Genomic DNA, 27993 nt, shown 5'->3' with positions numbered 1-27993 from the left:
GGAAGTTCTTTTCTTAGTGTTTTAAATTGAAAAAAAAAAATCCACTGTAAAGGGGCAAAGGATAGGACAAACCCACAAGGGGACTCCGGGAGTCTGGAGCCCGCGTTCCCCGCGACAGAGGACGGAATGTGAAAAGTCAGTGTGAGCGGACACCCTTCCCCTGCTGCATCTGGAAGGCTCACTGGCTGCTCCTTCTGAAGAAATAGCGAAAGGGGAAGAGAGAGCTGTGGGAAGGAGAGCAGAACGGTTTGAGATTCGGGACGTCCCTCCCTTCTCCCAGTCCCATTAAGGCTCCATTAACCAGAGCATTTTTTGGGGGAATCACTGTATGGATTCAACTCTGGAGCCGCATTTGAAAAGGTACCCAAGTTAGCTTATACTCAGAAGTGGGGCATGACGAAGGAGAATTTCAATGGGGCAGCTGAGCTGTAGAGAGAGAAAGGGATCTGCTGACTGTCTTCTGCAAAAAGGACTCTGAAGACACAGCCTAGATGCAGAGGAGGAGAATGGAAGCATTTTGGTAACCAAAGAGTCTGAATGACCCAACGATAAGACTAGTCTCTGTGCAAGCAGCACTTGTGAAATGAGGTCCGATGCCAGGCCATGGGCGGGGGTTGTGTAAGAATGAACAAGACACAGTCTTTATTAGATTCAGTTAGGGCCCTCATGCAGTCTCACTTCCCTTAAGTATCCTGGGGGAAATAGAGATTATGCAGGTAATCTGTTTTCTTTTCTAATTTCCCTGAGAGACTCGATGAGGCCAACTCTGGAGCTAGACTGCCCTGGGTTTCAGTGTGATGGTAAGAGCAACAGCGGTCCTACCTTAGAAACCCGAAGAAGCCACTGGTTCGCAACTCTGGGGGTCCTTTAGCTGGAGGTGGATTGCTTTGTGGCAGCGGGGGGATGATCTGCTCGGCTAGGCTGTCTTCCCACTTAGAATCTGCGAGGAAAACAGGGAAAGAGTGTTAGTTTGTGGGCTGCTTTCCTGGGACATCGTGCGGACCAAGGGCGGCCTCACATTAAGATTCGTTTGTCCTGACCTTCCAGTTTCATCTCAGCTCGGGAGATGTTATTCTAACCTTGGAGTATTTTTAGTTGGGCCCTTGAGATTTTTACACTGCTCAAGCCCTAGCCACCCACCACAGCTGGTCTTCTCATGGAATGACGACTTGTTGAAGAACTCGCGTGCTTACATCCCAGCATCTGTGCTGACTGCAGTCCCTACCGAGTCCTGACGCTAGACTACACCTTACCCCGCATTCCCGGCCCCTGCCAAGCACCCACTGCACCTTCAGTATGAACACTAATGCCCTGAAGGGAAGAAGGGGAGAGACGGCTTCCCAAAGATAACTCTGCAACGAGACAAAAAAGTGAAACACATCCCTCCCAACTTTTCTGTAAAACTTATCACTCCACGTAGAAATGTTTTCACATAGTGGGAGCGTCATTTCCACCATCAGGAGCACAGGAAGTACATGCATTGTTTCCCTTTGCTTCTCTGGGGGTTGGGGAGCTTTCATTTATTATTCAAGGACAGGCCCCCAGGACAGCCAGCAGGCATCTCCATGGGAGCAGGACGCATCGCCCAGCAAGCGGGCCCAGACTCAGAACGCCATGCTGCTCTGCTCATCAGAGAACTAAAGAGGACAGGACGATTATTAAAAGAGAATAAAATTCCCAGAGCCTACCCTGTTCCTGGATGTCAGTGGCGTTAAATGTTGGCGTCTCCTGCCATTCCTGCTGGGTTTTTCTTTCTGCATTCTGAAAAAAAGAGGACCAAGAGAAGTTTTAAACTTTACTCCTGTAGAGCTTGGTGAGCTGAATGCTATTTGTTGATTGGTGGTTAGCCAATGAAGACTTCATAGGGGAAGTGCTATACGGATGGAGACTTGATGGCTGAGTGGGATTTTGTCCTAATTAGGGTGAGGAGATAGTCAGGGAGAGTAGGGCATTCTAGGCAGGGACGTGATGTACAAAGGCACAGCACATTAACAAGTAAATGTGGTGAGTGTGGCTAGAGCTGGGACAGTGTAGGCATGACTATGGCCAAGCAACCGGCGCACTACAACTCAATCTTCTCCCTGGGCTACTCTTTTTTTTTTTTTTTTAAAGATTTTATTTATTTATTTGACAGAGAGAGAGATCGCAAGTAGGCAGAGAGGCAGGCAGAAAGAGAGGGGGAAGCAGGCTCCCCGCTGAGCAGAGAGCCCAATGCAGGGCTCGATCCCAGGACCCTGAGATCATGACCTGAGCCGAAGACAGCGGCTTAACCCACTGAGCCTCCCAGGTGCCTCTGGGCTACTCTTTTGTAGAACTTCTTTAGTACTTTGAAGGGGACATCCTACAACCCAGCTCCAAGCCCGCACATTTCCAGTTGACACCCTGATGTTCAGAATCACGGTTCATGTATTTCCTTTGGTATTCTCTGCCAACTGGCCACTCCCCTCACCTGGAAAGGACCTGAGCGCCTGACTACGCAGCAGTGCTGGGAAGTTCCTTGAGCCATCGTGCTGGTGAAGAATCCTACAGCAAGAACTACATAGACTGGCAAGGTGGGTCAGGAGGCAGAGGTATGATAAGCCTCTAGGAAAGTTAGGATGTAGCTAACTGAAGCATAAGCTGTATTTCTTTTCTTTCTTTTTTTTTTTTTTAAGATTTGATTGATTGATTGATTTTTGAGAGAGATAGGGAGTGAGCGAAAGAGAGAGAGCACAAGCAGGAGGAGAGGCAGAGGGAGAAGCTGACTTCCCACTGAGCAAGGAGCCCAATGCGGCCGATGCCGGGCTTGATCGCCAAACCCTGAGATCATGACCTGAGCTGAAGGCAGACGCTTCGCCGACTGAGCCACCCAGGCGCCCTAAGCTGTATTTCTAAGAGAAACTTTTCCACAAAACCTCAGATTCCAGAACATATAGGCTGCTACTTAAGTAACATTCCTGTAAACATGAAAGGGAAGTCTGGGGAGTAAGAAAACCATCTCTTACCTCCTCTACCTCTCCAGGAGCACTGGTTTACAGGGATACAGCTCTGATTTGTAGCTTGAGGAAACGATTCTTGCAGATCGAATGAAACTATGATTGGAGCTTAAATTCTGCTGCATTGGCCCTAATGAAAGCATCTACTTAGGCTGGCAGTGGGGAACAGAAGGGCACAGGCCCTGGGGCAAAGGTAAAGATCTCCCGACCAGGGGAGATTCCCTTCACAAGACAGTCTAGCATTTCTGCTCTCCTGAAAACTTGGCAGATGTCTTTTTAGGCAAATGTCATAAGAAAGGAAAAACACAGCCTGAAATAAGATTGAGGGCACCATCTGGGACTTCCAACAAGACATAATGCACTTACAACCCAGCACAAGGTTGTTCTCTGTATGTTCAGGGCCAGATCTACTTAGAAGTACAGTTGAAGCAAAGGTGGCAAAAAAACCCAAAAACCAAAAAACCCCCCAAAAACTAACAAACAAAAAAGAGAGACCAAAAGCTACGCACACGACAGTCTGTTCGTCTGCTCTGCTCTCCCCCACTTTTTATCCTCACGAAGTATGGATCTCTAGCCTGGGACCTGAAGTAATAAAGGGAATGGATCTGCTTTTCCTTCCCATTCCCCCCAAAACACCTCTTATGAAAGACACCTTATTCAGATACGTGCCGTGTACTAAGCTTTCCCCGTACCAGATCCCAGTGGTGTCGTGCTCAGACATGACCGTCCACGCTGACTGTGACCCAACACCCCGAGTTCCCCAAAGGGGAGAGGAAATTTTAAGCACTGGACCATAGGAGCAAATTCAATTTTTCCAGCTCAAGTGACTTATACTGAGAGTTACTGTGATCAGTCTAATTCAGGAGAAATCCTCTGTCCGGGAACAGGGTCTACAATGGAGACTGTCATTGGGCTTTGAGTCAAAATCAATAAACATGTTCCTTTTGGGGTTTTTTTTTTCTTGTTTTTCTCTAAACCCAGTATCAGGTTGAAAAGGCAATTATGTTGAGTAAGAAACTGTGGGTACTGTTCTTGAGGGAGATGATGTGTCAAACTAAGAATAGGAAGGTATGAAGGATAGAGAGTGAGGGAAATGTTCTTTTAATAGTAATTATCTGGGTTGTATAAAGCGTCTTTGTTCTTCAGATCTTCATGTACTCCTCCTGTACTTGCTCATGTCTTTTTCCTCCTTCTTGAAAGGATGGCAGTATAGAAGAGGGCAATCATCTGCCTATAATCACTCAGTGGGCCACGCTGCACAAGGGGTCCTGTGCCCTGCCCCTGCTCCCAGAGACAGAGGTCCGAGTCCCTCAGCGTTCTCTTTCCCCAACTAAACAGTAAGTTACTGGAAAGAAGCCAGTTTTACGTGTTTGCATGCACCCCAGCAACTAACACAATAGCTTGCAAACAGGAGGCAGAATAACCATTCAGAAATGAAAATCACTTTACTTTTCTACTTTAAAAATGTTTTAGGGTAATTTTTAGGGAAATCCTGTGCTCTTGAAGGCAGCCTTAAGCCCGTCGTGATCCAGACTGTGCTGACCTCTTCAGTAACATTTCTTAGCACTGTACTTTCACTTAAGCTAGGCCCCAGGTACACTGGCTTGCAGTCACCAAATGCCCTGTACTCCGTCCTCTTGGCCTTAGTTCTTTGAGCTCTTCTGGGAGCCCTCCCTCACATCCACCTGATTAGGTTCCCCTTTGTGGGTTCTTTGTTCCCTGTACTTCTTTTATTCCCTTACATAGCACATCTATCAATAATTGTCTGCCTAGCTTCATACCATTGGCATTTTTAGAGGAGGGCACGATATCTCTAACATGTGGCACGCAGTAGACACCCAGTAAGTCTATAAATGCACATAGAGGTGTTGGTCTGTAACTGGTCATGCTGTGGGACTTGGGAAGGAGAGGGAGGTGAACTGGGAGTATTTAAATATAGAAGGTCAGAGCTACTTTAGAGAGATAAGTGAAAAGCAAGAAGAAGGCACAAGTTACAGCTCTCTCAAGAGGGGAAGAAAGAAAAAGAGCGCTCTTTTAGAGACCACTGCGGAACCGAGGCTCTGAAATGGAGTAGCAGCAGATATAGGAATATCTAAATGGGGAATAAGCCTCACAAATGAAATCAAATACTACTGGGGTCAGCCTGTGACTGCCCTACATGAAGTTTTCTCTTACCAGCATCCCGTGCTGATACACGCCTAGCTCATCTATAAAAACTAGATGTTCCCAGGCTCAGATCCCAGTGTAGAATGATAGCAAAAAGGTTTCTAAAACAAAAAAATTCTCGGGCGCCTGGTGGCTCAGTGTGGGTTAAGCCTCTGCCTTCGGCTCAGGTCATGATCTCAGGGTCCTGGGATCGAGTCCCGCATCGGGCTCTCTGCTTGGCAGGGAGCCTGCTTTCTCCTCTCTCTCTGCCTGCCTATCTGCCTACTTGTGGTCTCTCTCTGTCAAGTGAATAAATGGAATCTTTAAAAAAATAAAATAAAATAAAATGAAAAAATTCTCTATCGGATCCCACCACAATTCAACAGACCTGTTTTCTTATCTCACTGCAGAGTACAAGAAGCAGCCTTTTAAGCTGAGAAGAAAAGACCTTTTAACAAAAGGATTCACCCATGTGCATATTACGTGGCCATTTTGGGGACAGGTCGTGGCAAGGCTGGAATGGTTGGATGTTGCTCTGCAGACGGTGAAACCTGAGAGTGAGTTCAGTCGGGTCCGGCTCCGTCTGTACTTAGGACCAAGATGTGCTGGTAACAGGAAGCCTGACTTGTAACAGAGCAGGAACAGCCAGAAGCCTTAAAGCCTCCATTTTGGTGCTTACCCTCCTGGTTTCCATAAGGGGCTTCTTTTTGCTGGGGCCTTGGCTGGAAATCCCCATCTTGGTCCTGAGTGGGGGAAAAGCCCAGGAAATGTTACTGGCAGCAGCAACATCACCACATTTAAGCAAATGTGGCCCAAATGAATATTTCAGCAGGTTGGCTATTTTTATACCACTCCTGGCCTGCAGAATAAATCGTGTGGCCAAATTCTCTTTGGGTGCTGCTTTAATTCACAGCAGAATCCCAATTTGAGACATTTAGCGATCTAGGGGTTGAGAAAGGAAAAATGCGATTGCCGGCAGGTAACCAGATTTTGAAATACTTGCCTGCATCAAACCCAGAGAAAGGCAAGACTGAGGCCTCATCCTCATGGGAAATTCAGTCAAACAGAACTGAGCAAAGCTTCACACCTCCAAGAACCTTCGCATTCCACCTGGCTGGGAAAGAAATTTCCTAACTCTTCCCTGACATGCGCATTTGGAGGGTAGAGGGCTCAACTCCTTCACGGTCCACCCTTACTGCTCCTGTGAGACCACGCGGTCCCGGGAAGGGAGCAGCTGCTCTCCGTGAACACAGGCTGAAAGCACATTGGGCTGGAGGGCAGACCACATCTTGGATTATTCTAGCTGCCGTCTCTGGGTGCTAATGAGAATGACTGTGTTACCTTACTGACTCACTCTGTCCCTGACAGAACCTGGGAAGAAGAGAAGTAACCACCCCCCCACCCCCCGCCGCCGCCGACAGCAACTTTGGCAGGTTAGGGATGGGCTCAACATTGCCCCTCATGTCGCAGCATCTCACGCAGTAATTGGTACATAACCTCTTGCAGACATTTCCATTTTAGCCTACTCTATCTCTTAAGGTAGAATTCCAAATGTTTACTGCTTACTAGGTAAAATAGAATTATATATTTTTTTCTCACTCTTTTGCAGGTTTCTCTATGTTCTTGTATAATATTCAGGGACTTCCGGTCTTACGCCTTCTGGTCATATGACATACTAAATGTTCACTAAGTACAAGTCGGATTCAGTGGTATAGATCTGACTGCATTTCCTCCCAGCCACTATCTGATGAACAGAAGAATCCCATTTTGCTGAAGAAGGAATCGTGTTCCAATTGTATTGCAAACACCAACTTGTCTCCTTCCCTTAGTCCACCCATGGAAACAGGCAAGTACCAACGAACCCAAGACAAAAAGTGACTCACTGAAGGACAAGATTGCGTGCCAAATTGCTGGCAAAGCCTAGCCAGGATGCAGGATTTAGACTCTCTCCCAACACCACTGACCTGTCCAGCGCTGGCCTGCTGGGGGAGCTGGGCACTTCCACTCGTTTTCGTTTCCTCGTCATGGCTCCCGCTGCCTTCCTCTCTGCTAGGACCTTCAGAAAGGAACCCGACTCCTGTGACTCTTTTCCAGAGCTGTTCACAGTTCATGAGGGCACAGTGAAGAGAACTCCCCATCTTTAAATTGCCAGAAGTGACTTTTAACACCAGCTTTTCAAGTAAGGATAGGCATTCTGTTAGAGACTGTCTCAGCAATCTGGCCACCAGGAAAGATATGGTCTCATGTATACAATTCTGACTGAATCTGAGCAGCAACCAAGGGGCAGAGGGAGAGGTAAGAGCAGAACCTTTCGGACAACACAGGCAATAAAGGCAATTGTCATCTTGCATAGAAAAGGCAAACTTACCAAGCCAAGAGGACTGTCATTTATTGGCTCCCCTACAATAGGAAATTTAAATGTCATAGTGGATCAAGATGTTGTTTCTTTTTTTTTTTTTTTAAGATTTTATTTATTTATTTGACACAGAGAGAGAGATCACAAGTAGGCAGAGAGGCAGGCAGAGAGAGGGGAAAGCAGACTCTCTGCTGAGCAGAGAGCCCGATGCAGGGCTCCATCCCAGGACCGGAGACCATGACCTGAGCCGAAGGCAGAGGCTTAACCCACTGAGCCACCCAGGCATCCCAAGATGCTGTTACACTTGGATTTCTGGCTATCACTTATTTCTCAGAACTTGTCCTAGACAAAAACCTCTGTGTCTGCCCTTCCTTCTGCCTGATACCACTTTTGCTAGAAATACAATGTCTTCAAATTCTCTTCCTCCCCCATTTTAGAACTACTGTCATCTACAAGCTCAAAAGTATTACATTCGTACTGTATTCTAATGATATGCCACTTAAAAGGGAATGATCCTTACTAAAAGAAACAAGATGGAACTTCAAACATCAGTGATCAACGAACTGGGGAGATATTCTGAAACAAGGCCTTTGCACTCTTTTCCCCAATAAAACTGGCAGGTATGTTTGTCCCTCTATGATTAAAAATAGCAATGGCCTTCAGAGATTAAAAACTGGGGATGCCTTTAAGACATCCCTAAGGTGAAAGTCACTGCATACTCTAAAGGGAAAGGAGGTATTTTTTAATAGGAGATCGCTTTGGCTGAGTGATTACTGTTAGACTTTGTACTCCTTTTCACCTACCAGTATGTATATATATTTAATCCTTTTAACAACCCAACGAGATAGGTGCTATTCTTATTCTTCACCATTTCACAAAGAAGGCACAGAAAGATTAACTAATTCATCTAAGGTCATACAACCATTAAGTGGCAAATCCACCAGGATCTGAACCGTTCGGTCTGGCTTGGAGCACTCGGTTCCTAACCTCTGCCCCGTGCAGTGATGGGGCCCAGTCTGGCTGACCATTTTGCCATACTGAGCGTGCACTGCTCACCCACGGACATTCAACCTTCCCTATTTCTTCTCTACCTCTCACTCCCATCATTCTACTTACCAGGTGACAGGTTTTCATGAAACCATTTCATCTCCACATAGAGAGTGAAAACAAATGGATAGGGGACCAAGACGATTTCCCCATGCTTGAATTTCAGGTGGGACACTCTCTCCCATTTGCTTTTATCTGGAAAACGGTGCTAAGGAGTGAGGAAAGGAGTCAGTCCGAATGAATCCTTGAGTATTACTTTAAGGATAAGACCCTCTCCTTTCCCTGGTTTGGTCTGTGGGTTTGCAGCTTCCATTTGGATCTCCAATGTGATCTGCAGCTCATTTCTATCCAGAAATGAAAGGATACAGGGAAATACAATGAAGTGCTCTGTAGCAAATGGCTGCAGACTGTCCAAGTTTCCCAAGACTACACGAATAGAATCCTGGAAAACAAACAAACCAACCAACTTGAAATGACTTTAATACTGTCTGGTCCTGGCCAATCTTTCTGTTTATACCTGGCGCTGCTTTTTCTATACTCTATATTCCATTAAAGCTGAACTAGTCCCTGAGCATGCCTTCTGCTTCTCCATTTCTGTGTTCCTGCAGAGTCTGTTCCTCTGCCTGAAATGCCCTTTCTACCCATCAGCGTATGTCCAAATCTTACCTGTCTTTAAGGGCCAGTTCAAAAGCTATCTCCTCTGGAAACTCTTCCTGATTCCCCAAGTTGTAAATTAACTATTAGTTTCTAACTTCACAGTAGTTAGCCTTGGATCTTTATTACATTCCATCCACATATGTTTTATTTTCCTTACTGAGAGATCTTGAGCTAGAATATACACCTGATTTATTTTACCATCCCTTCTTTGGTGTCTACCTCAAGTAAATGTATACTGACTGAGTGAATGAATAGTACCAGTATTTATTGATTTGTAGTTTTTTTACTTTAGCTTAAGTTCAGCCTTTTCTTCCACTTTTTAAAAATCTTAACTGATTAGTCTCTAATTAACCTATGCTTATTAATATTCACCAACTAAACAGTTTGGTATCATAAAAAGACTACTGGATTTCTATGGGGAAAACACCTGAATTTCAGTCTTAATTTTGTCATTTCTCTAAGCCTCGATTTCCTCGTATTGGGGCTCACAGAAGGCAGAAATGGTGCTTTTTTTTTTTAAGATTTTATTTATTTATTTGACAGATATCACAAGTAAGCAGAGAGGCAGGCAGAGAGAGAGGGAAGAGGAGGCAGGCTCCCCACTAAGCAGAGAGCCTGATGCGATGCGGGGCTCGATCCCAGGACCCTGAGATCATGACCTGAGCTGAAGGCAGAGGCTCTGACCCACTGAGCCATCCAGGTGCCCTGAAATGATGCTTTACTTATCTTTGTATTCTCTGCACTGCCATAGTATCTGGCCTATAATTTTAAAGTTTATTTATTTATAATCTCTGTGCCCGACAGGGGGCTCAAATTTATGATCTCAAGATCAAGAGTCGTATGCTCCACCAACTGAACCAGCCAGGAAGGAGCCTCTGGCTTATAATCTTAAGAGCTAATAGTTATTGAATAATCATGATGTCAAATGTCATTGTTACTATACACATTAACAGTCACAGAGACCTTATGAGACACCCAGGCAGTGGGGTTCCAGAGTTTACCCCCCTAACCATGAGGCTCGCTGCCTAGCAATAAACGCTTTCTGGATAAATAAAAGAGGATGGTAACATCCGACTCAAAACTGAGAGAAAGAACATGTAAGAAGCACTTAGAAAGGTCTGGTGGGCTCGTAGCTCTCTAGCTGTGATGATGTACGGAGCTGCTCACTGTGTGGCCGGCACTGCACACATCCGGCCTGGGTCACGACCACAGCCTGGAGACAGGGGCTTTTATGAACTTCACTGACAGGTAGGAAAACAGGCTCAGAGAATACAGGGAACTTCCCCCAAATCCCAGTGTGAAGGCAGAACTTAACTCAGATCCAGATGTGACTGGCTCTGAGGTCTATGCTCTCTCCACTTTACTATGCTGCCTTGAGTTTTTCTCTGACGGAATTAACTGAAGCAAAGTGAAATAAACTCTCCTCTACTCACTATTAAAATAAGTGGAAAACTGTCATGGTCCTATATTAAAATAACTGTTATTTATAATGATGCGTGTGAGCTCCTGCAAGAGCCTAACGTATCTTTCAAGACTTAACCAAAGAGGGACGCCTGGGTGGCTCAGTCGTTAAGCTTCTGCCTTCAGCTCAGGTTATGATCCCAGGGTCCTGGGATTGGGTTCTGCATCAGGCTCCCTGCTCAGCGGGAAACCTGCTTCTCCCTCTCCCACTCCCCCTGCTTGTACTTCCTCTCCTGCTGTGTCTCTGTCGAATAAAAAAATAAAATCTTAAAAAAAAAAAAACAACAAAAACCACTTTGCCAAAGAGCTATAGATAGATACCGTACCTTAAGGCTATGACTTAAATTTTTGGTTTCATAGAGTTTTGTTTGTATATTTCATTGTATTCAAATTCTTTGAAATACGGCAGCAGATGTGTTCATAAATTCGAACAGTCATAAATCACTGAGTTGTGAAGTTAGAAGAGAAATAACCTAGTTTATCACTCTCATTTTATGAATGAGACAATTAAGAGCACGAGAACGATTTGCTGGGGGGCTGCACAGCTAATTGGTAGCTCAGCCAGGGCTGGAATCCAGGGCCAGCACCCAGGGCTCTAACTCCTTGGACAATGCTTTCACCAGTTTACAAAGCTGTTGACTTGCTCGATCTTCTTCCTGAGGGAGAACCTAAAGCTGGGTAGAAAAGGAATGAAAATGAAGTGGGAATAAAGCAAACGGCAAATGTTTCCAGTTAAAGCGAAGGCACAGCAGTTTTGTCTGTGTATTTACAGTTGAGTTTCCTGAACGTCGAGTACAAGGCAGTAGTTGGGAGGGTGAGGTTTCCCAGAGCCCTGGAAGGCGGCAGTCCTCCAGGAGCTTTCTCTATGCCAGCTGCCACAAAAGAGAGCTGCGGAGGGCCGGGAACTCTGGTGGAAACAATAGAACTCCACCTCAAAGGTGCTGACGCTTCAACTAGGAGAACTGACAAAGGATACAGGCTTTAATTTTCCTGGAAAAACAGTGAAGTTTCTTTGCAGAGGAAATATGGCAGGGAGAAGCCAAGAGATCAGGTGGAGGCTGTGACTCAGTTCACAGGAAATAATTAAGATCTGGATTTGGACACATCCTTGGCTTAAAAAATAACTTTCCCAGAAGTCGTCTGCTTCTTTCCCTACCTCCAGCTCCTGGACGATGACTTCCTTATTCTCTATTTCTTCCCCTCTAGAAGGTAAACAGATCAGAGGTAAGTAAACCGAGAAGGAAAACTGTGAAGACAGTAGAGTAAAAACGACACTTCCTTTCACGACTAAGTAACCGTGGTGTGTGTTGACCCAGGGCTCGTGGGAAAAAGTGATCACCTAGGTGGTGTGGTCTGAGAACCGGTAGGAGGCTGTACCAAAATATCTTCTCCAGTAACCTGCCAAGACCCGAAATTCCCACTGTGAAAGTTAATTTGTTAGAGGTGTACTCAAGTGAAGCCTGTGGACCACCAGGAGTCTTCAAGACCCTTTCAAGGGATCTCAAAGGGCAAAACTATTTTTATAGTAATAATAAGATGTTATTTGCCCTTTTTTGCTGTGTTAACATTTTATTTTTTAAAAATTTTATTTATTTGGCAGAGAGAGACACAGCAAGACAGGAATACAAGCAGGGGGAGTGGGAGAGGGAGAAGCAGGCTTCCTCCCCTGAGCAGGGAGCCCGATGCGGGGCTCCATCCCAGAACCCTGGAATCATGACCTGAGCCGAAGGCAGAGGCTTTAACCCACTGAGCTACCCAGGTGCCCCCCGCCCCACTTTTTTTAAGATTTTATTTATTTTGCTATGTTAACATTTTAACCGTTAGTGCAAAAGCAGTAGAGGGCAAAATTGCTGGTGCCTTTGCACAAGTCTAGCCAGTTGCACTAAACTGTACTACCAGTTGTGGTCATCTTAACTGCCACACGGGGAAAAAAAGTCCAGCTTCCTTTATAATTCAGGAAGCAGGAAAAAATTAATAATTTTATAAAATCTCAACCCTTAAATACATGTCTTTTTAATGCATCATGTGATAAAATGGAAAGTACTCATACAGTACTTCTGCACACCAAAATACGATGGCTGTCTTGAGGAAAAGCACTCGTACAATTGTTTAAATTGCAAACTGAACTAGCTGGTCTTTTCATGGGACGTTGTTTTCCTTCAATAATCAGTTAACAGACAAACTGTTCAAACTATTCAGATTTTAGGAATCTGACATTTTCTCATGAGACTGAGCTTATCGATTCAAGGAAAGCAACTGACAGGGCGCCTGGGTGGCTCAGTGGGTTAAGCCTCTGCCTTCAGCTCAGGTCAGGATCCCAGGGTCCTGGGATCGAGGCCCACATTGGGCTCTCTGCTCAGCAGGGAGCCTGCTTCCCCTTCTCTCTCTCTGCCTACTTGTGATCTCTCTCTCTGTCAAATAAATAAATAAAAATTAAAAAAAAAAAAAAGGAAAGCAACTGGCAGTTTGTATCAATGATACATTTAAGGATTTCAAGCAAAAACTTGAACTTTGGAAAACTTCTACCCACCACACTGAGGTTGACAACTTTCAAGTTTTTAAACACTTTTCTAAGACTGGTAGGGATATTAGCAAATATGATTTTATAATGTTGTATAATGAAATGTGTTGACATTTGGATGATCTATATAAGTCAGTGAACCAATATTTTCCAAATGACCAATGAAACACACCACGTCACAAAATCATTATAGGTTAAAGCCTCGTTTATAGCACAAGACAAACCAATGGGTTTTAGTGTAGCAGAGTTCAAAAAGTTCACTGATATGATTCAGATTCCATATTGCAACAAACCTTTAAAAACCTACTACATTGGGGTGCCTGGGTGGCTCAGTGGGTTAAAGCCTCTGCCTTCTGCTCAGGTCATGATCCCAGGGTCCTGGGATCAAGCCCCGCATCATTGGCCTCTCTGCTCAGCAGGGAGCCTGCTTCCTCATCTCTCTCTGTCTGCCTCTCTGCCTGCTTGTGCTGTCTAATAAATAAACAAAATCTTAAAAAAAAAACCACTACTACATTAACGGGGAACCTGGGTGGGTCAGTTGGCTGAGCAACCAACTCTTGATTTCAGCCCTGGTCATGATCAATATCAGCTCTTGGGATTGATCTCCGTGTAGGACTCCAGGCTCTCTGCTCCGTGTTCAGTGCGGAGTCTGCTTGAGACTGTCTCTTTCCCTCTCCTTCTGTTCCCCAAACCTGCCTGCCCACTCTCTCTCTCTCTATCTAGACAAATAAAGTCTTAAAACAAAACAAAACAAAAAGACTACCACGTTAGGGAAGCCTGGGTGGTTCAGGGAGTTGAGTGCCCAACTCCAGCTTTTGGCTCAGGTCATGATCTCATGGGATGTGTGATAGAGCCCCGAGCCCAGCTCTGTGCTGTGTCTGCTTGGGATTCTTTGCCTCTCCCTCTCCCTCTGCCCCACCCCTGCTCATGCTGCAGGCACACATTCTCTCTCTCAAATAAGTAAATAAGTAAATAAAATCTTCAAAGAGAAAAATCTCTCCCTCTGCTTCTCCACCTGCTCTCTTTCTCAAATAAATAAATCTCTTTTAAAAACTACATTAACGTGGCACCTGAGTGGCTCAGTCGGTTTAGAGTCTGCCTTCAGCTCAGGTAATGATCCCAGGGTCCTGGGACCGAGTTCCCCATGGGGCTCCCTGCTCAGCAGAGAGCCTGCTTCTCCCTCTCCCTCTGCCTGCTGCTTTGCCTATTTGTGCTCGCTCTCTGTCAAATAAATAAATAAAATTTTTAAAAACTACATTAAAATAAAACAACTACCACTTGTCAAGTTTTGATGAAGAGTCAAAGAAGAATATCCACAATGATCTGTGAAGGCTATTACCAAATCCCTACCTTTCCCAACAACACATCTATGTGGGGCTGGATTTTTTTCATATAACTCAACCCCCCAAAAAAAATTCACAACAGATTGAATGTAGAAGCAGATATAATCTAGCTGCCTTCTATTAATCCAGACACTAGAAAGATTTGCAAAAATTTAAAACAATGCCAATCTTCTCACTAATATTTTGTCTTGAAATATGGTTATTTCCAATAAAAATGTGTTAGCATTTAATGGATATGTTATTATTTTAAATTAACACACTTTAAAGTTGTAGTAAGATATATTAACCTAAAATTTGCCATTTTAAACATTTTTTAAAAGATTTTATTTATTTATTTGACAGACAGAGAGACACAGTGAGAAAAGGAACACAAGCAGGGGGAGTGTGAGAGGGAGAAGCAGGCTTCCCTCCTAGCAGGGAGTGCGATGCGGGGCCCAATCCCAGGACCCTGGGATCATGACCTGAGCCAAAGGCAGACGTTTAATAACTGAGCCACCCAGGCGCCCCTTTTTAAACATTTTAAAGTACACAATTCAGTGGTGTTAATTACACTCATAACCATGGTGTGCAACAATCACCACTATTTTCAAAGTTTATCTTCCCAAACAGAAACGCTGTACTCATTAAGCAATAATTCCCCATTCTGCCCTCTACCCCATCCCTGGTAACCCCTATTCTAATTTCTCTATAAATTTTCCTATTTAATGTTTCATGGAAGTGGAATTCTACAATATTTTTTCCTTTTGTTATTGGATTATTTCACTTAGCATAATGTTTTCAAGGTTTGTCCATGTCGTACCTGTATCAGAACTTCATTTCTTTTGCAATTTCTTTTTATGGCTGAATAATACTCCATTGTGTATATATATATATATATACACACACACACACACCCCATACAGATAACTCCATTTTGTTTATCCATTCACCAATTTGATGGACCCTTGGGTTGTTTCCGTCTTCTGGCTATTGTAAATAACATTGCTACAAACAGTGTTGTACAACCATCTGCTTGCGTCCCTGTTTTCAATTCTTTGCGGCACAAACCTACAAATGAAATTGCTGGGTCATGTGGTAATTCCACATTTAATTTTTTGAGGAGCTGCCAAATTGTTTTCCGTGGCTAGTGCGCTACTTTATATTTCCATAAGCACTACACAAGGGCTCCAATTTCTCTACATGCTTGCCAACTGTTATTTTCTGGGTGGTGGTTTGTTTTTCTTTTATATGGCTATCCTAGTAGGTATGAAGTTGTGTCTCGTTGTGGTTTGGATTTGCATTTCAGTAGTGACTAATGATACTGAGCATCTTTTTATGTGCTTATTGGCATTTGTGTATCTCCGCTGAAGGATGTCTACTGAAGTCTTTTGTCCATTTTAAAATTGGTTTATTTTTTTGCTGTTGAGTTGTACTTCTTTCTATATTCTAGACATTAAAGTCCTACCAGATATATGATTAACAAATATTTTCTCCCATCTGTGAGTTGCCCTTTAGCTCTGCTGATAGTGTCCTTTGATGCACAATTAAAAAAAAAAATTTAGGGGCACCTGGGTGACTCAGTTGTTAAGGATCTGCCTTTGGCTCAGTGTATGATCCCAGGGTCCTGGGATCAAGCCCCTCATCGGGCTCCCTGCTTGGTGGGAAACCTGCTTCTCCTCCCACTCCCCTTGCTTGTATTCCCTCTCTCGCTGGGTCTCTGTCAAATAAATAAATAAAATCTTTAAAAAATTTAAAAAATATTTAGTCGGGGCACCTGGGTGGCTCAGTAGGTTAAATGTCTGCCTTTGGCTCAGGTCGTGATCCCCGGGTCCTGGGATTAAGCCCTGCATTGAGCTCCCTGCTCAGCAGGGAGTCTGCTTCTCCCTCTGCCCCTCCCCTCCATGCTCTCTCTCTCAAATAAATAAAACCATTAAAAAAAATTTTTTTTTAGTCAAGTCCAAATTTCTCTGATTTCTTTTGTTGTCAATGTCTTTGGTATTGTTTAAGAAACCACTGCCAAATTCAAAGTCATAAAGACTTGTCACTATGTTTTCTTCTAAGAGTTTTATAGTTTTAGCTCTTAAATTTAGATCATTGATTTATTTTTTAAAAGATTTTATTATTGGGGCGCCTGGGTGGCTCAGTGGATTAAGTCGCTGCCTTCGGCTCAGGTCATGATCTCAGGGTCCTGGGATCGAGCCCCGCATCGGGCTCTCTGCTCCGCAGGGAGCCAGCTTCCTCCTCTCTCTCTGCCTGCCTCTCTGCCTACTTGTGATCTCTCTCTCTGTCAGATAAATAAATAAAATCTTTAAAAAAAAAAAGATTTTATTATTTATTTATGCTGGGGGGGCAGGAGTAGAGGAAAAAAGAGTCTTTTTAAAATTTTTATTTATTTATTTGACAGAGAGAGAAATCACAAGTAGGCAGAGAGGCAGGCAGAGAGAGAGGGAGAAGCAGGCTCCCTGCTGAGCAGACAGACCAATGTGGGGCTCTATTCCAGGACCCTGAGATTATGACCTGAGCCGAAGACAGAGGCTTAACCTACTGAGCTACCCAGGCACCCCAGGAGAAAGAGTCTTAAGTGGATTCCACACTGAGTGGACCCCAACATGGGTCTCAATCTCACAAGCCTGAGATCATGACCTGAGTCAAAACCAAGAGCTGGTAGCTCAACTGTGCCATCCAGGTGCCCCTAGATCTTTGATCTATGTTTAGTTAAGTTTTGTATACAGTATAAGGTAAGGGTCTAACTTCATTCTTTTGCATGTGGATATCTACTCTTCTCAGAACCACTGATTGAAGAGAAGAGACTGTTCATCCCCTGTTGAATGGTCTCGGCATTCTAATTAAAACCAATTGATCAGGATGCCTGGGTGGCTCAGTCGGTTAAGCAACTGCTCAGGTCATGATCCTGGAGTCCCAAGACTGAGTCCCAAATCCAGCTCCGTGCTCCGCAGGGAGTCTGCTTCTCCCTCTGACCCTCCCCCACTCTCATGCTCTCTCTCATTCTCTCTGAAACAAATAACTAAAATCTTAAGAAAAAAAAAGTGACCATAGATGTGAGGGTTTATTTCTGGGCTCTCAATTCTATTCTATGGTCTATAAAGTTGTCCTAATGCCATTACCATACTTTTTGATTACCTGTAGTTTTGTAGTAAGTTTTTAAACTGGGAAGTACAAGTCTTCCAATTTTGTTCTTTTTTTTTTTTTTTTTTTTTTTTGACAGACAGATCACAAATAGGCAGAGAGGCAGGCAGGGATTTTCTACATGTAAGATCACATTTTCCACACATATAGTTTCACTTCTTCCTTTCTAATTTGTATGCATCCTTGTCTTATTTTTGATCTTAAGGGAAAAGTTTTTTTTTTTTTTAAATGAGTGTGATATTAGCTGTGGCATTTTCCTGTATGGCCTTTATCATACTGAGGAAGTTCCCCTCTATTCCTAGTTTATTGAGTGTTCTTATCATGAAAGGGTGCTGGATTTGGTCAAATGTTTTTTCTTTTCTTTTTCTTTTTTTCTTTTTTTAAAAGATTTCATCCATCCATTTGACAGACAGAGATCACAAGCAGGCAGAGAGAGAGTGAGAAGCAGGCTCCCCGCTGAGCAGAGAACCCAATGCGAGGCTCGATCCCAGGACCCTGGGATCACGACCTGAGACAAAGGCAGAGGCTTTAACCACTGAGCCACCCAGGTGCCCCTCTTTCTTTTTTCTTAAAGGAGGTAAAAGTTTACTGAATACACCTCAAAGGAGTGGCAGGCAGTACAGCAGAGGAGCGGCTGTCTGCCTCGGATGCTTTTTCTTTATCAATTGGGATGATTATGTGATTTTTTCCCCTTCATTCTATTAATGCAGTGTACAATATAGTATTGTATTGTATACTATAGTATACAATTGTATTGTATATTGTATACTATATATTATATTGTATAGTATAGTATATTGGTTGATTTCTTTTTTTTAAAGGTTTTATTTATTTGAGAGTGAAAAGAGAGAGCATGAAAGAGAGAGAGAGCGCACAAAAGCAGGGGGGAGGGGCAGAGGGAGAAACAGACTCCCTGCTGATCAGGGAACCCAATGCAGCACTTGATCCCAGAACCCTGGATCATGACCTGAGCTGAAGGCAGATGCTTAACTGACTGAGCCACCCAGGTGCCCCTATACTGGGTGATGTCTGTATGCTGAACCATCCTTGAATTCCTGGTGTAAGTCCCAGGTATATGAATAATTCCAGTCTCCTCATTAATTTTTTAGAAATATACTTGTTTGTTTTTTTTATTATTTTTATTTTATTTATTATTATTATTGGTTTTTTACTATTTATTTTAGAGACAGGGAGAGAACGAGCAGGAGGAGGGGAAGAGAAGAAGAAAAGAGAGAATCTCCAGCAGACTCCCCGCTGAGTGTGGTGCCTGATGTGGGGTTTGATTTCACAACACTGAGATCATGACCCAAGTGGAAATCAACTAACAGAGCCACCCAGGTGCCCCTAAAAATATAGATATTTTTAATAAAATATATTATCTGTTAACATTTAATGATATATTATTTTTAAATTAATAAGTATGCTATTTTAATTTTTGTTTTAATCTTTACATGACACATATTGGCAGGTAAAACCACAATTATCAAAACCTCTTCAGGATCCTTGATAATCTTAAGAGTGCAAAGGGATCCTGAGATAAAAAAATCTTGAGAACCACTGCTCCAAATGTATGCCATCACTAACTTAGAAACTTACCTGAATAATAATATGTGGAATATAAAATATCTGGGAAACAGAGTCCTACATACTTCAGCCAGTCTCCAGGACTGAGTGAAGGCAGAGAAGAGATAACCTGTGGGAATGTACCAACCTGTATTTGCAAAGGCTACTCTCCTAACTTTAAAATTACCTGATGCTGTGGCCATATCTAATTTTGAATTTATACACATTGGGTCCTGCGTGAAGAAACCTCGTCTCTGGAAACGGGTAGGTGAAGGGTTTTAAACTCATTGCTTCCAAATGATAGCCTAAGAAAACAGAAATATGAGAGAATTATTAAAAAGCTAAAGACAGTTCCTTATCAGCTTTATGGTATAGGAAAGAGAGTCTGCCCAATATATAGCATCTCTTCATGAGTAAAATGTCCAACACTCAACACTGCTGTCCTAGGCTCAGTTTTTATACTAACTGTCTTCATTAATCACCTGGATCATACGTGCATGAGGAAGATATATGGTGATTGGGGATAATCTCTATCCTTGAAATCAAAACACCTGAGTTCAAGGTTTGTAGTTTGCCTTACACCTCAGGCAAATCACTTCTCTCCCTGAGACTAATCATAGCAACATCTGATGACTCACAAGGTTTTTGTTAAGATTAGATCTATCTCCCAAGTATCTCCTGAATCTATTCTCCTCCCTTGTCCCCACTTTCCCTGGAACCTAGGCCAGTGTGAAGAGGGCTCAAGTCATATAATGAAACAATCCAAATGCATCAAGGTGGCATGATTAGGAAGACCTCTACTGTTAATTTTAGGTGAAGTTAAGGGATGAGCACACCTTCCTGTCACAGCTAATACAGCAAATAAGGATGTAGACTCATGTTTCCCAGTGTTGCCGAGGAACGCCCTCTCTTTCCCAGCTCTCAACCATTCCTCCTCTTCACCGCTTGTGAGACTGCCCCGTGCCACAAGAATGCCTACTCTCCTCTTAGCACTTACTTGCTCTACTTTTCCTATTCCAGAACCTTTGCCCACTTGAGGTCCTCTCTGAGGGAAACTGGAGAAAGGGGAAAGATGGAAAAAGGAGAATGGCAGGTCTCTTCTCCTTCAAGAGGGCATTTGGGACACACTCAAAAGTAAGAATCAAGCACAGTGATTAGTGGTATTCTAAGTCATTAGGACTTTTCTGTGCTTTTTACTTGCAGAGATAATAAACCCTGCATCTTCTGTCTCTTCATATGGAAGTTTAAGTAATAAATAATGAGATTAGAGGTCCAGAGTTCCTGAGGATAAAAGCTACCCACACACAACACAAAGTATTGATTTCAGAGGCAGCTAAGATGCGGTAGACCGAACAGGCACAAAGAAAGAATAATTCAGGTTTGAACCTTAGCTGTGATACCCCTCCTTATTTTCTCTAGGCCTTGGTTTTCTTGGTTAGACAATAATAACAAAAACTAACAATAGCTTTTTGTTATGCTCTAAGTGTCTTACATATATTACTTCACTTAATCCTCACAATAAGCCTGGGGGCGCCTGGGTGGCTCAGCGGGTTAAAGCCTCTGCCTTCGGCTCAGGTCATGATCCCAGGGTTCTGGGATCGAGCCCCGCATCCGGCTCTCTGCTCTGCGGACAGCCTGCTTCCTCCTTTCTCTCTCTGCCTGCCTCTCTGCCTACTTGTGATCTCTGTCTGTCAAATAAATAAATAAAAATCTTTAAATAAACAAACAAAAAAAAATCCTCACAATAAGCCTGAAATCAATAGTCTAAATTTGATAGATAAGGAAACTGAGGCACTGAGAGATGAATTAACCTCTCCATAGCTATATGAATGTTGGAATTGGGATTCAAAGTGAGGTAATATAAGGCCAGACTTGATGCACTTATCCACTTTTCCACTCTGCTGAGGGTTTTAGTAAAAAAAAAAAAATACACACACACACACACATATGAAATCATTTTATAAGTACTAAAATATTATATACACATAAAGGACTATTTTTATTATTCTTTCCTCCATATTACCCCAATACCATTTCTACTCAGCAAGGACAACACTTGTTTGGTGGAATCAGGAGATCTATGTGCCCAAAGAATGGAATTTCCCACAATTTGCAAAGTTCATGTCTGGGCCTGCCAGTAAAGAGATATCCCAGTGTCTGATCTCAGCTGCTTGGGATTAGAATGACAGGAGGCTGGAGCCAGAGCCCATGAGACTATTTAGACTAGAATTGCAGTCAAAAGTGAAAAGAAATAGTTGGTGCCAACTACAAAGTTACCAGAGGGGAAATATTGTTCATATCCTGAAGGGAAAAAAAAAAAAAAAAAAAAAGCTCACTGATTCCCATGTCCAAGGCATGGGAGGAACGAGCTAAATTTGATTGTTTTTGGTGCTAAGGTGACACTTTTTCTAAGTAGGAAACGAGTCTACCTGGTAAGACTTGGGTTGCTGCCACAAAAACTGAGCTTTCACTTATTCAGAGGGTTCTCCTAAAATGCAGTCACTCTCATCACAGACGGAGGGCTGAGGGATCAGAGTCAAGGAAATGAAGAACATTTGCGGGAAATGACAGTCCAGAGAGGAAACTTCATGCACCGTGCCACAGCTGGCTGTCTGAGAGAGGTAAAAACAGCCCTCTCTGGCTGGGGCCTGCCTGTTAATTGCTGGCTGCCTGCTTCAGAAACAAACACCGCACACACTAATTACCTCATTTGAAAATAAAGATTAGAGAGCATAGTCCAAAAGAACCACAGAAGTGGTAGTGGTTCAAAGATTTCACAAGGTTATTTTCCAACATGAGTCCTGCAGTCATGACGACACTATGGGATCTCAACAGATGAAGGGTCGGACTCTCAGCCCATTTTTGGGTGATCAAAAAACACGATGGGTTTAAAACAAAAAAGAAAAGGTTAGAGGCAATATCCATCAGTTGGAAAGATGTAAGATTTGGAATTGGAGGATCAAGGCTTGAGTCCTAGCTCTGCCTCTTATTAGTCATTAGACTCCAGGCAAGTCACTTGGCCTCATCATTTCTGTTTCTACACCTGCAAACAGGAATCCCATCTACCCCTCGAATTGCTGAGGTATTAAGTATGATTATATTGTAAATAACACTTCACAAACTCTAGAGTATTATATAAACATTAGCTGTTTTGATATATTTGAAGTTTCTCTCTTAATGCCTCACTAGAAAAGCAAATTTAATGAGAGGAAAGCGCTATCTTTCATCTCAGTGCAAAAATCTGACACATCCGATCAAGAACCTTTCTTTGAAAATTCCCAATAATTAGCTTTAAATGACATCCTGGCAAGGATGTTAGATTTTTAAAGGTTTTTAGTCATTTGTTTCCAATAAAGAAACATCTGGGTCAGTGCATAGAATCTAAAGCAGAGCTGAATGCTCTATGGGGTTAATGATATTGACTACTGAGGTGGAAGGAGATGACGAGGAAGTCCTGTCACTTAATATATCTGGGGACATTTGATGAAAAAATCCTCCACGGGGTTAAAGAATAAAAGAGCTTTCATGAGCATTTATTCAAAATACATTTACTGGGCAGATCTAATACGACAGGCTCTGTGACGACTGAGTGTAGGCAACAAGATAGGGAAATCCCACTGATACTGTGAGTTTACTACCCAAGTTTTAGAACTTAGATTGAAGACGGATGACCAGCTTCTCCTTTTGCCTTCACAAGTCCTTGGCTGGTCTCAGACATCTGCCTGGCTCTACTGAATGATATTCAGAATAGAGATTCTATACTAGAGAATATTTCCAACTAGAGACTCACGGTTGCCTATAGCCTCAAATGCCCTTCATTTTAGAGGGTACGAGAAGAAACTGATTTCGCCAAAGTAGGAAATAACTTCCACAAGGTCACATAACTCAGAATGCAACCAGGATTAGCACACCCCAAGACTGCTGATTCCTTTGGCCTGCACATTTTCCATTACAACACATCACTGTCAGTCACTTTATAAACTGTAAACCCTGGTCTCGTAATTGTGGATGACTCGAGACAAACTCAATCTGGGTACAAAGGGATCAAACCAAAATGTAAGCTTTTCTGATTAAATGTTCTTAGAATTATTTCTTGGAGGTGTTAAAGGGTCGCATTCACATTTGTTTGTCTTCAAGCACTATTTTCAAAAGGAACTATTCTCAGTTTCTTCACCTTGCAGAGTGACTAGCACGGCTGATGAAATAATGAAGGTATAATTGCTTATTGTAGCACTCTACACATAGGTTATTCTTTATTTAAAAACAAATCAGGGCACCTGGGTGGCTCAGTTGGTTAAGCCACTGCCTTCAGCACAGGTCATGATCCTGGAGTCCTGGGATCAAGTACAGAATTGGGCTCCCAGCTCCACAGGGAGTCTGCTTCTCCCTCTGACCTTCTCCCCTCTCATGCTCTCTCTCATTCTCTCTCTCTCAAATAAATAAATAAAATCTTTAAAAAATTTTTTTTAAAAAGCAGTGTTAAGATATGGTACAAGAAGATACTAATAACCTAAGACTACCCGGGATACTTTCATGCTTATCAATGTCATTTTTTTCTCATTAGATTTTTTCTCACTCTTTAGACACAATCTTTAAAAAATGCTCTTGGCATTTGTTCAGGAATAGATTTGCTCTTGGAAGTGTCAGATTTTGTTTTGTTTTGTTTGAGAGTGGAGGAGTAACTAAACCTAACAGAGAGGTAGGAAGATGCCCCAAACTAAAAGGCCTACTGGACAACTCAATAGACCAGAAAGGAGTCTAAGTTAATCTCTTCTGCTGCTTTTGGGACCCAAGTGCCACTTCCACTTACATCTTAGCCATCCTAAAAGCTACTGGAAAAACTGCCTTTGGTCGATAGGTCCAGATCTGTGCTCCTTATTCTGGAAAAACAATAGAATGATATTGCATCTCTCCAGCCTAACCAGAAGCTGTGGCTTATTTAATGACAATCAACCTACTAGCATTCACATTATAGTGCAGACCTCTAAACATCCTACCAACTCCAGGAACCCGAAAAGCATTTGGATGTAAGACTGCTGGCAATGAGGGGTGCCTGGGTGGCTCAGTGGGTTAAGGCCTCTGCCTTCGGCTCAGGTCATGATCCCAGGGTGCTGGGATCGAGCCCAGCATGGGCTCTCTGCTCAGCGGGGAGCCTCCTTCCTTCCTCTCTCTCTCTCGCTGCCTGCCTCTCTGCCTACTTGTGATCTCTCTCTGTCAAATAAATAGATAAAAACTTAAAAAAAATTAAAAAAAAAAAAGACTGCTGGCAATGAAAGACAGTTTATTTTTTGGTTACACCACTGGGTGAGTTGCCCTGAAGCAGTTCATGTAGGAAAGAAAATTTTCAAGGGTTGGGGGGGAAGTATCAATAGTTTCAGAAGAACAAGTGGTGGAGAGAAAAGAATATATTCTATCATTTTGAGCTAAAAACTCTTTAGTCTTTGATGTACCTATCTCAAGGGTCTTAGTGACAGAAGACTGATACAGTAAAGTGTAAAAAGAAAAGCTTCTAAAACATACAGCTTTGTTCTTCCCATGAAACAATGGCGGATTCTGAAGAAATTAAGTTAATAAGAAAACTAAATTACTTTTTATATAAAGAGAGCAAATTTCACACAGGAAATTTGAAATATTTTACTAACTTTAATCCAATTCCCCCCTCCCCCTTAAAATCTTCTTTCCTACAATGCTGGTGAGATAGTGGGGAAATAAGAATTGTATTTATAAAAAGATGTGTCTTGACTTGAGAACATCTAATTTGGCCAAGATCATACAACAAGGACAAGACTAAAACTCAGATGTATTGCTAAAGCAAGACAGTCTAACTTATTATGAACTGGCCTAGACACCACATTAGCCTCAATTCTTCATATTTTATCATCTAAGCCTAGCTCTCAAATACCAAAAATCAGTTATTATTGCTAAGAAACATAAAGCTTTGTACTTCGAAAAACCACCAAACCATAGGGATCTGATGGTGAACAGATCTTAACAAACAACCTCATATTGATAAAGCACTTTCAATGTATATAAATGCTTTCCTGTCCCTATCCCACAAGATCAAAAAACTTCTATTCAAGAAGGAAGGCAGATTCAGCTATCTTATACTCTAACTGCTCTCCTCATTTTTACTTGATTCTCTCTCTCCTCATGTTCATTCAACATCCAGTCATTCAGCTCACAAATAGTCACATACCTACCATGTTCCAGAAACAAAGCGCCGGAGATATAATGGAGAATAATAAGAACTTGGTCCTCACCTGCAAAGAGCTTACAAATAATTTTAAGTGTGATGACTGCTACAAAAAGGAATAGGGTGATGTGGCAACATGATAGAGACTCTTACCCTAGAATGGAAATCATGGAAGCCAACTGTAAGTAACAGACTCACATCTGAGGGATGAGTATGAGTTAGGGAAGGCACCAACAGAGAGTGGGTCTGGGGTGGGTACAGGAAACAGCAGATGTAAGAGTCCTCAATTGGAAGAGAGCGTGGCACTTTCAAAAGACAGAAGTATAGTAACCCAGAAGATAGTGGGCAAAAAGGACAGTGCTTTGAGAGTAATACTATAGAGATAAGCAATGAGTCAGTCGGCATACATCTGAGAGCCTACTTCGCACTAGGCACTGTTTAGAGCATGTTTAGAGTAGGTAACAAAGGCAAGATAACTTGTCTTTAAGGGCTTACATTTCAGATGTGGAGAGCAACAATGAACATATAAATGTAATCTGAAGTACTCTAAGTACTCTAAAGAAAAGAAAATAGGGCTTTATAGTAAAGAGTGACTGGGAGGCTGGTTTAACTACTGTGGCCAGGGAAGGCCTTTCGGACAAGGTCACAGCGGAGTTGAGGCTTTCATGGAAAGTGGAACAACCATGCAAAGTTAAGAGGAAAAGCATGTCATGGCGGAAAAAACCCCCAGGAAGCACAGATGCCCTGTGATGGGTGGTTTTTTTTGTTGGTGGTGGTGGTTTTTTTTAAAGATCTCACCTATTTATTTGACAGACAGAGATCACAAGTAGGCAGGGAGGCAGGCAGAGGGAGAGGAGGAAGCAGGCTCCCTGCTGAGCAGAGAGCCCGATGTAAGGCTTGATCCCAGGACCCTGGGACCATGACCTGAGCCGAAGGCAGAGGCTTTAACCCATTGAGCCACCCAGGTGCCCCGTGATGGGTGGTTTAATGGATGGAAAGGTCAGTGTGACTGGAGCACAGAGAATGAAGACAGGCTAGAGGGAGATGAAGTGAGAGATAGGCAGGAACCAGATCACGGAAGGTCTGTAGGCCAATGTAAAGAGTTCAAATTTTATGGTAAGGGTTCTAGAAAGAAAAGTGAAATGACTTATGCTTTAGAAAGATGAACTGTACATGGTGCACCTGGGTAGCCCAGTTGGCTAAGCGTCCAATTCTTGATTTGGGCTCAGGTCATAATCTCAGGGTCATGAGATAGACCCTGCATTGGGCTCCAAGCTGGGTGGGGAGTCTGCTGGAGATTCTCCCTCTGCTCTGCCCTCCAACCCACGCTCATGCACTCTCTCTCTAAAATAAATAAATAAATCTTTAAAAAAAGAAAAGAAAAGAAAAAAGAAAGATGAACTGTACAAGGATAAGAGTAGAAGCAGGGAACCAGTCAGGAAGTTTTTGTAGTAATCCAGGGGAAAGATGCTGCTAATATTGACCGAGGAGTTTCAGTAGTTAGTGAACAGTTGGGGTATATTTTAGTCTGATGGCCTAGATGTGGGAATCAAGGATGGCTCTTATGTTTTTAGCCTTTGCTATTTTATTAGGTAGATAATGGGACATACCCTTTACTGAGCTGGGCAAGGATTCTAGGGAGAGAGATTTGTGGAGAAAACCCCATCATTCTGTTTTGGTTAAGTCTGAGAGGACTTTTAGACATCTTGGTGGATATGCCAAGAGAGTGGTTGCCTAGTGTGCAAAAGACAGAAATCAGGATGGAAATATAAATTTAAGTCATCAGTGTTTAGATGATATTTAAAGCAACTGAACAGATGAGATCATCTAAGGTATAGCTAGGGAAGGGATGAAGGCCTTACTTACAGTCCAGGTTATGACTCATGGAGTCTATCCTAAGAGCAATAGGAAGGCACTGAAGGGTATAATAAAGAAATGACCACACAGCTGTGAGTGAAAGACGTGTGTATCGGGTTGTAATATGGGAAATAACCCAGAACAAGAGCAAATTAAAAAAAAAAAAAAAAAAGACCAGGACCAGCCTGTGGTTCAAGGCAGAGGCTGGTAAGGAGCCTGGTCTACAGTCACTGGTTTGCAAGAGGGCCAGGAAGTCGCCTAGCTATGACTGCGGGAATCGACAGAGGAGCCAGACAGAACAAAGATGATTCCTAGTTGCTTGAGCAACTTATTGAAGAGGAAAAAAGGGCTACTTCCTGGAAAAGGTAGCCTTACAAAGTAAATTTTTGAGGGGGAGGATGTGAAGTCCTTATTGGGACGTGTCCAATTTCGAGGTGCCAGAGAGAGGTTTTAGGTAGCCTGCTGGGCTCCGGTGGCGGGTTTGCTACCTGTGGATGTGCAAACGAAGGAATCAAGTTCAGAAGAGCCGAGGAGGTACAGGAAGCTACGCGCGCTGGCATCTTCCCACTTTCTCCGATGCCAGGATTCACTGAACACGACGTCTCACCGAGGGCCCTGACTCCAGTCTCTACCCCCGAGGTGCAGTCAGGCCTTAGAAAGCAGAAACTCGCTGAGATCCCGAAGACATGAGGGGACAAGAAGGGTCTCCGTGGGACAAGTCTTGCTTTCATGGCAACAGCGAAGCCTGG

The 27993-nt window shown here is 43.0% G+C and overlaps 1 protein-coding gene across 2 annotated transcripts; it reads right to left on the bottom strand.

The window, feature by feature from the left end:
* Positions 1-27984, bottom strand: MAJIN (membrane anchored junction protein). Of its 2 annotated transcripts, XM_046016331.1 has the most exons (11): positions 27733-27984; positions 19382-19499; positions 11798-11843; positions 8890-8965; positions 8593-8718; positions 7489-7520; positions 7085-7176; positions 5800-5863; positions 1689-1761; positions 823-940; positions 1-224 (listed from the first exon to the last, which is right to left on the bottom strand). In XM_046016331.1, the coding sequence occupies exons 2-11, from the start codon at positions 19480-19482 to the stop codon at positions 179-181; spliced, it is 774 nt and encodes a 257-aa protein (XP_045872287.1). In that variant the 5' UTR covers positions 19483-19499; positions 27733-27984; the 3' UTR covers positions 1-178. The 2 variants fall into 2 exon arrangements, with proteins under 2 accessions (XP_045872287.1, XP_045872288.1); XM_046016332.1 differs by lacking the exon at positions 27733-27984 and having other exon boundaries at positions 8890-8989; positions 19382-19498.
* Between the last annotated feature and the right edge of the window lie 9 nt (positions 27985-27993).

Source organism: Meles meles, chromosome 8, assembly GCF_922984935.1.
Source record: "Meles meles chromosome 8, mMelMel3.1 paternal haplotype, whole genome shotgun sequence".
NCBI classification, from domain to species: domain Eukaryota; kingdom Metazoa; phylum Chordata; class Mammalia; order Carnivora; family Mustelidae; genus Meles; species Meles meles.
This window is presented reverse-complemented; position numbering and strand designations above follow the sequence as displayed.

Coding starts and splice junctions, on each gene's coding strand:
- MAJIN (XM_046016332.1), bottom strand. CDS start 19,482: ATGAGTTTAAAACCCTTCACCTACCCGTTTCCAGAGACGAGGTTTCTT. Junction 8,990..11,797: donor TCATCGTCCAGGAGCTGGAG/GTAGGGAAAGAA, acceptor AGTCATTTCAAG/TTGGTTGGTTTGTTTGTTTT. Junction 5,864..7,084: donor AGCAGGCCAGCGCTGGACAG/GTCAGTGGTGTT, acceptor TCCCCCACTCAG/GACCAAGATGGGGATTTCCA.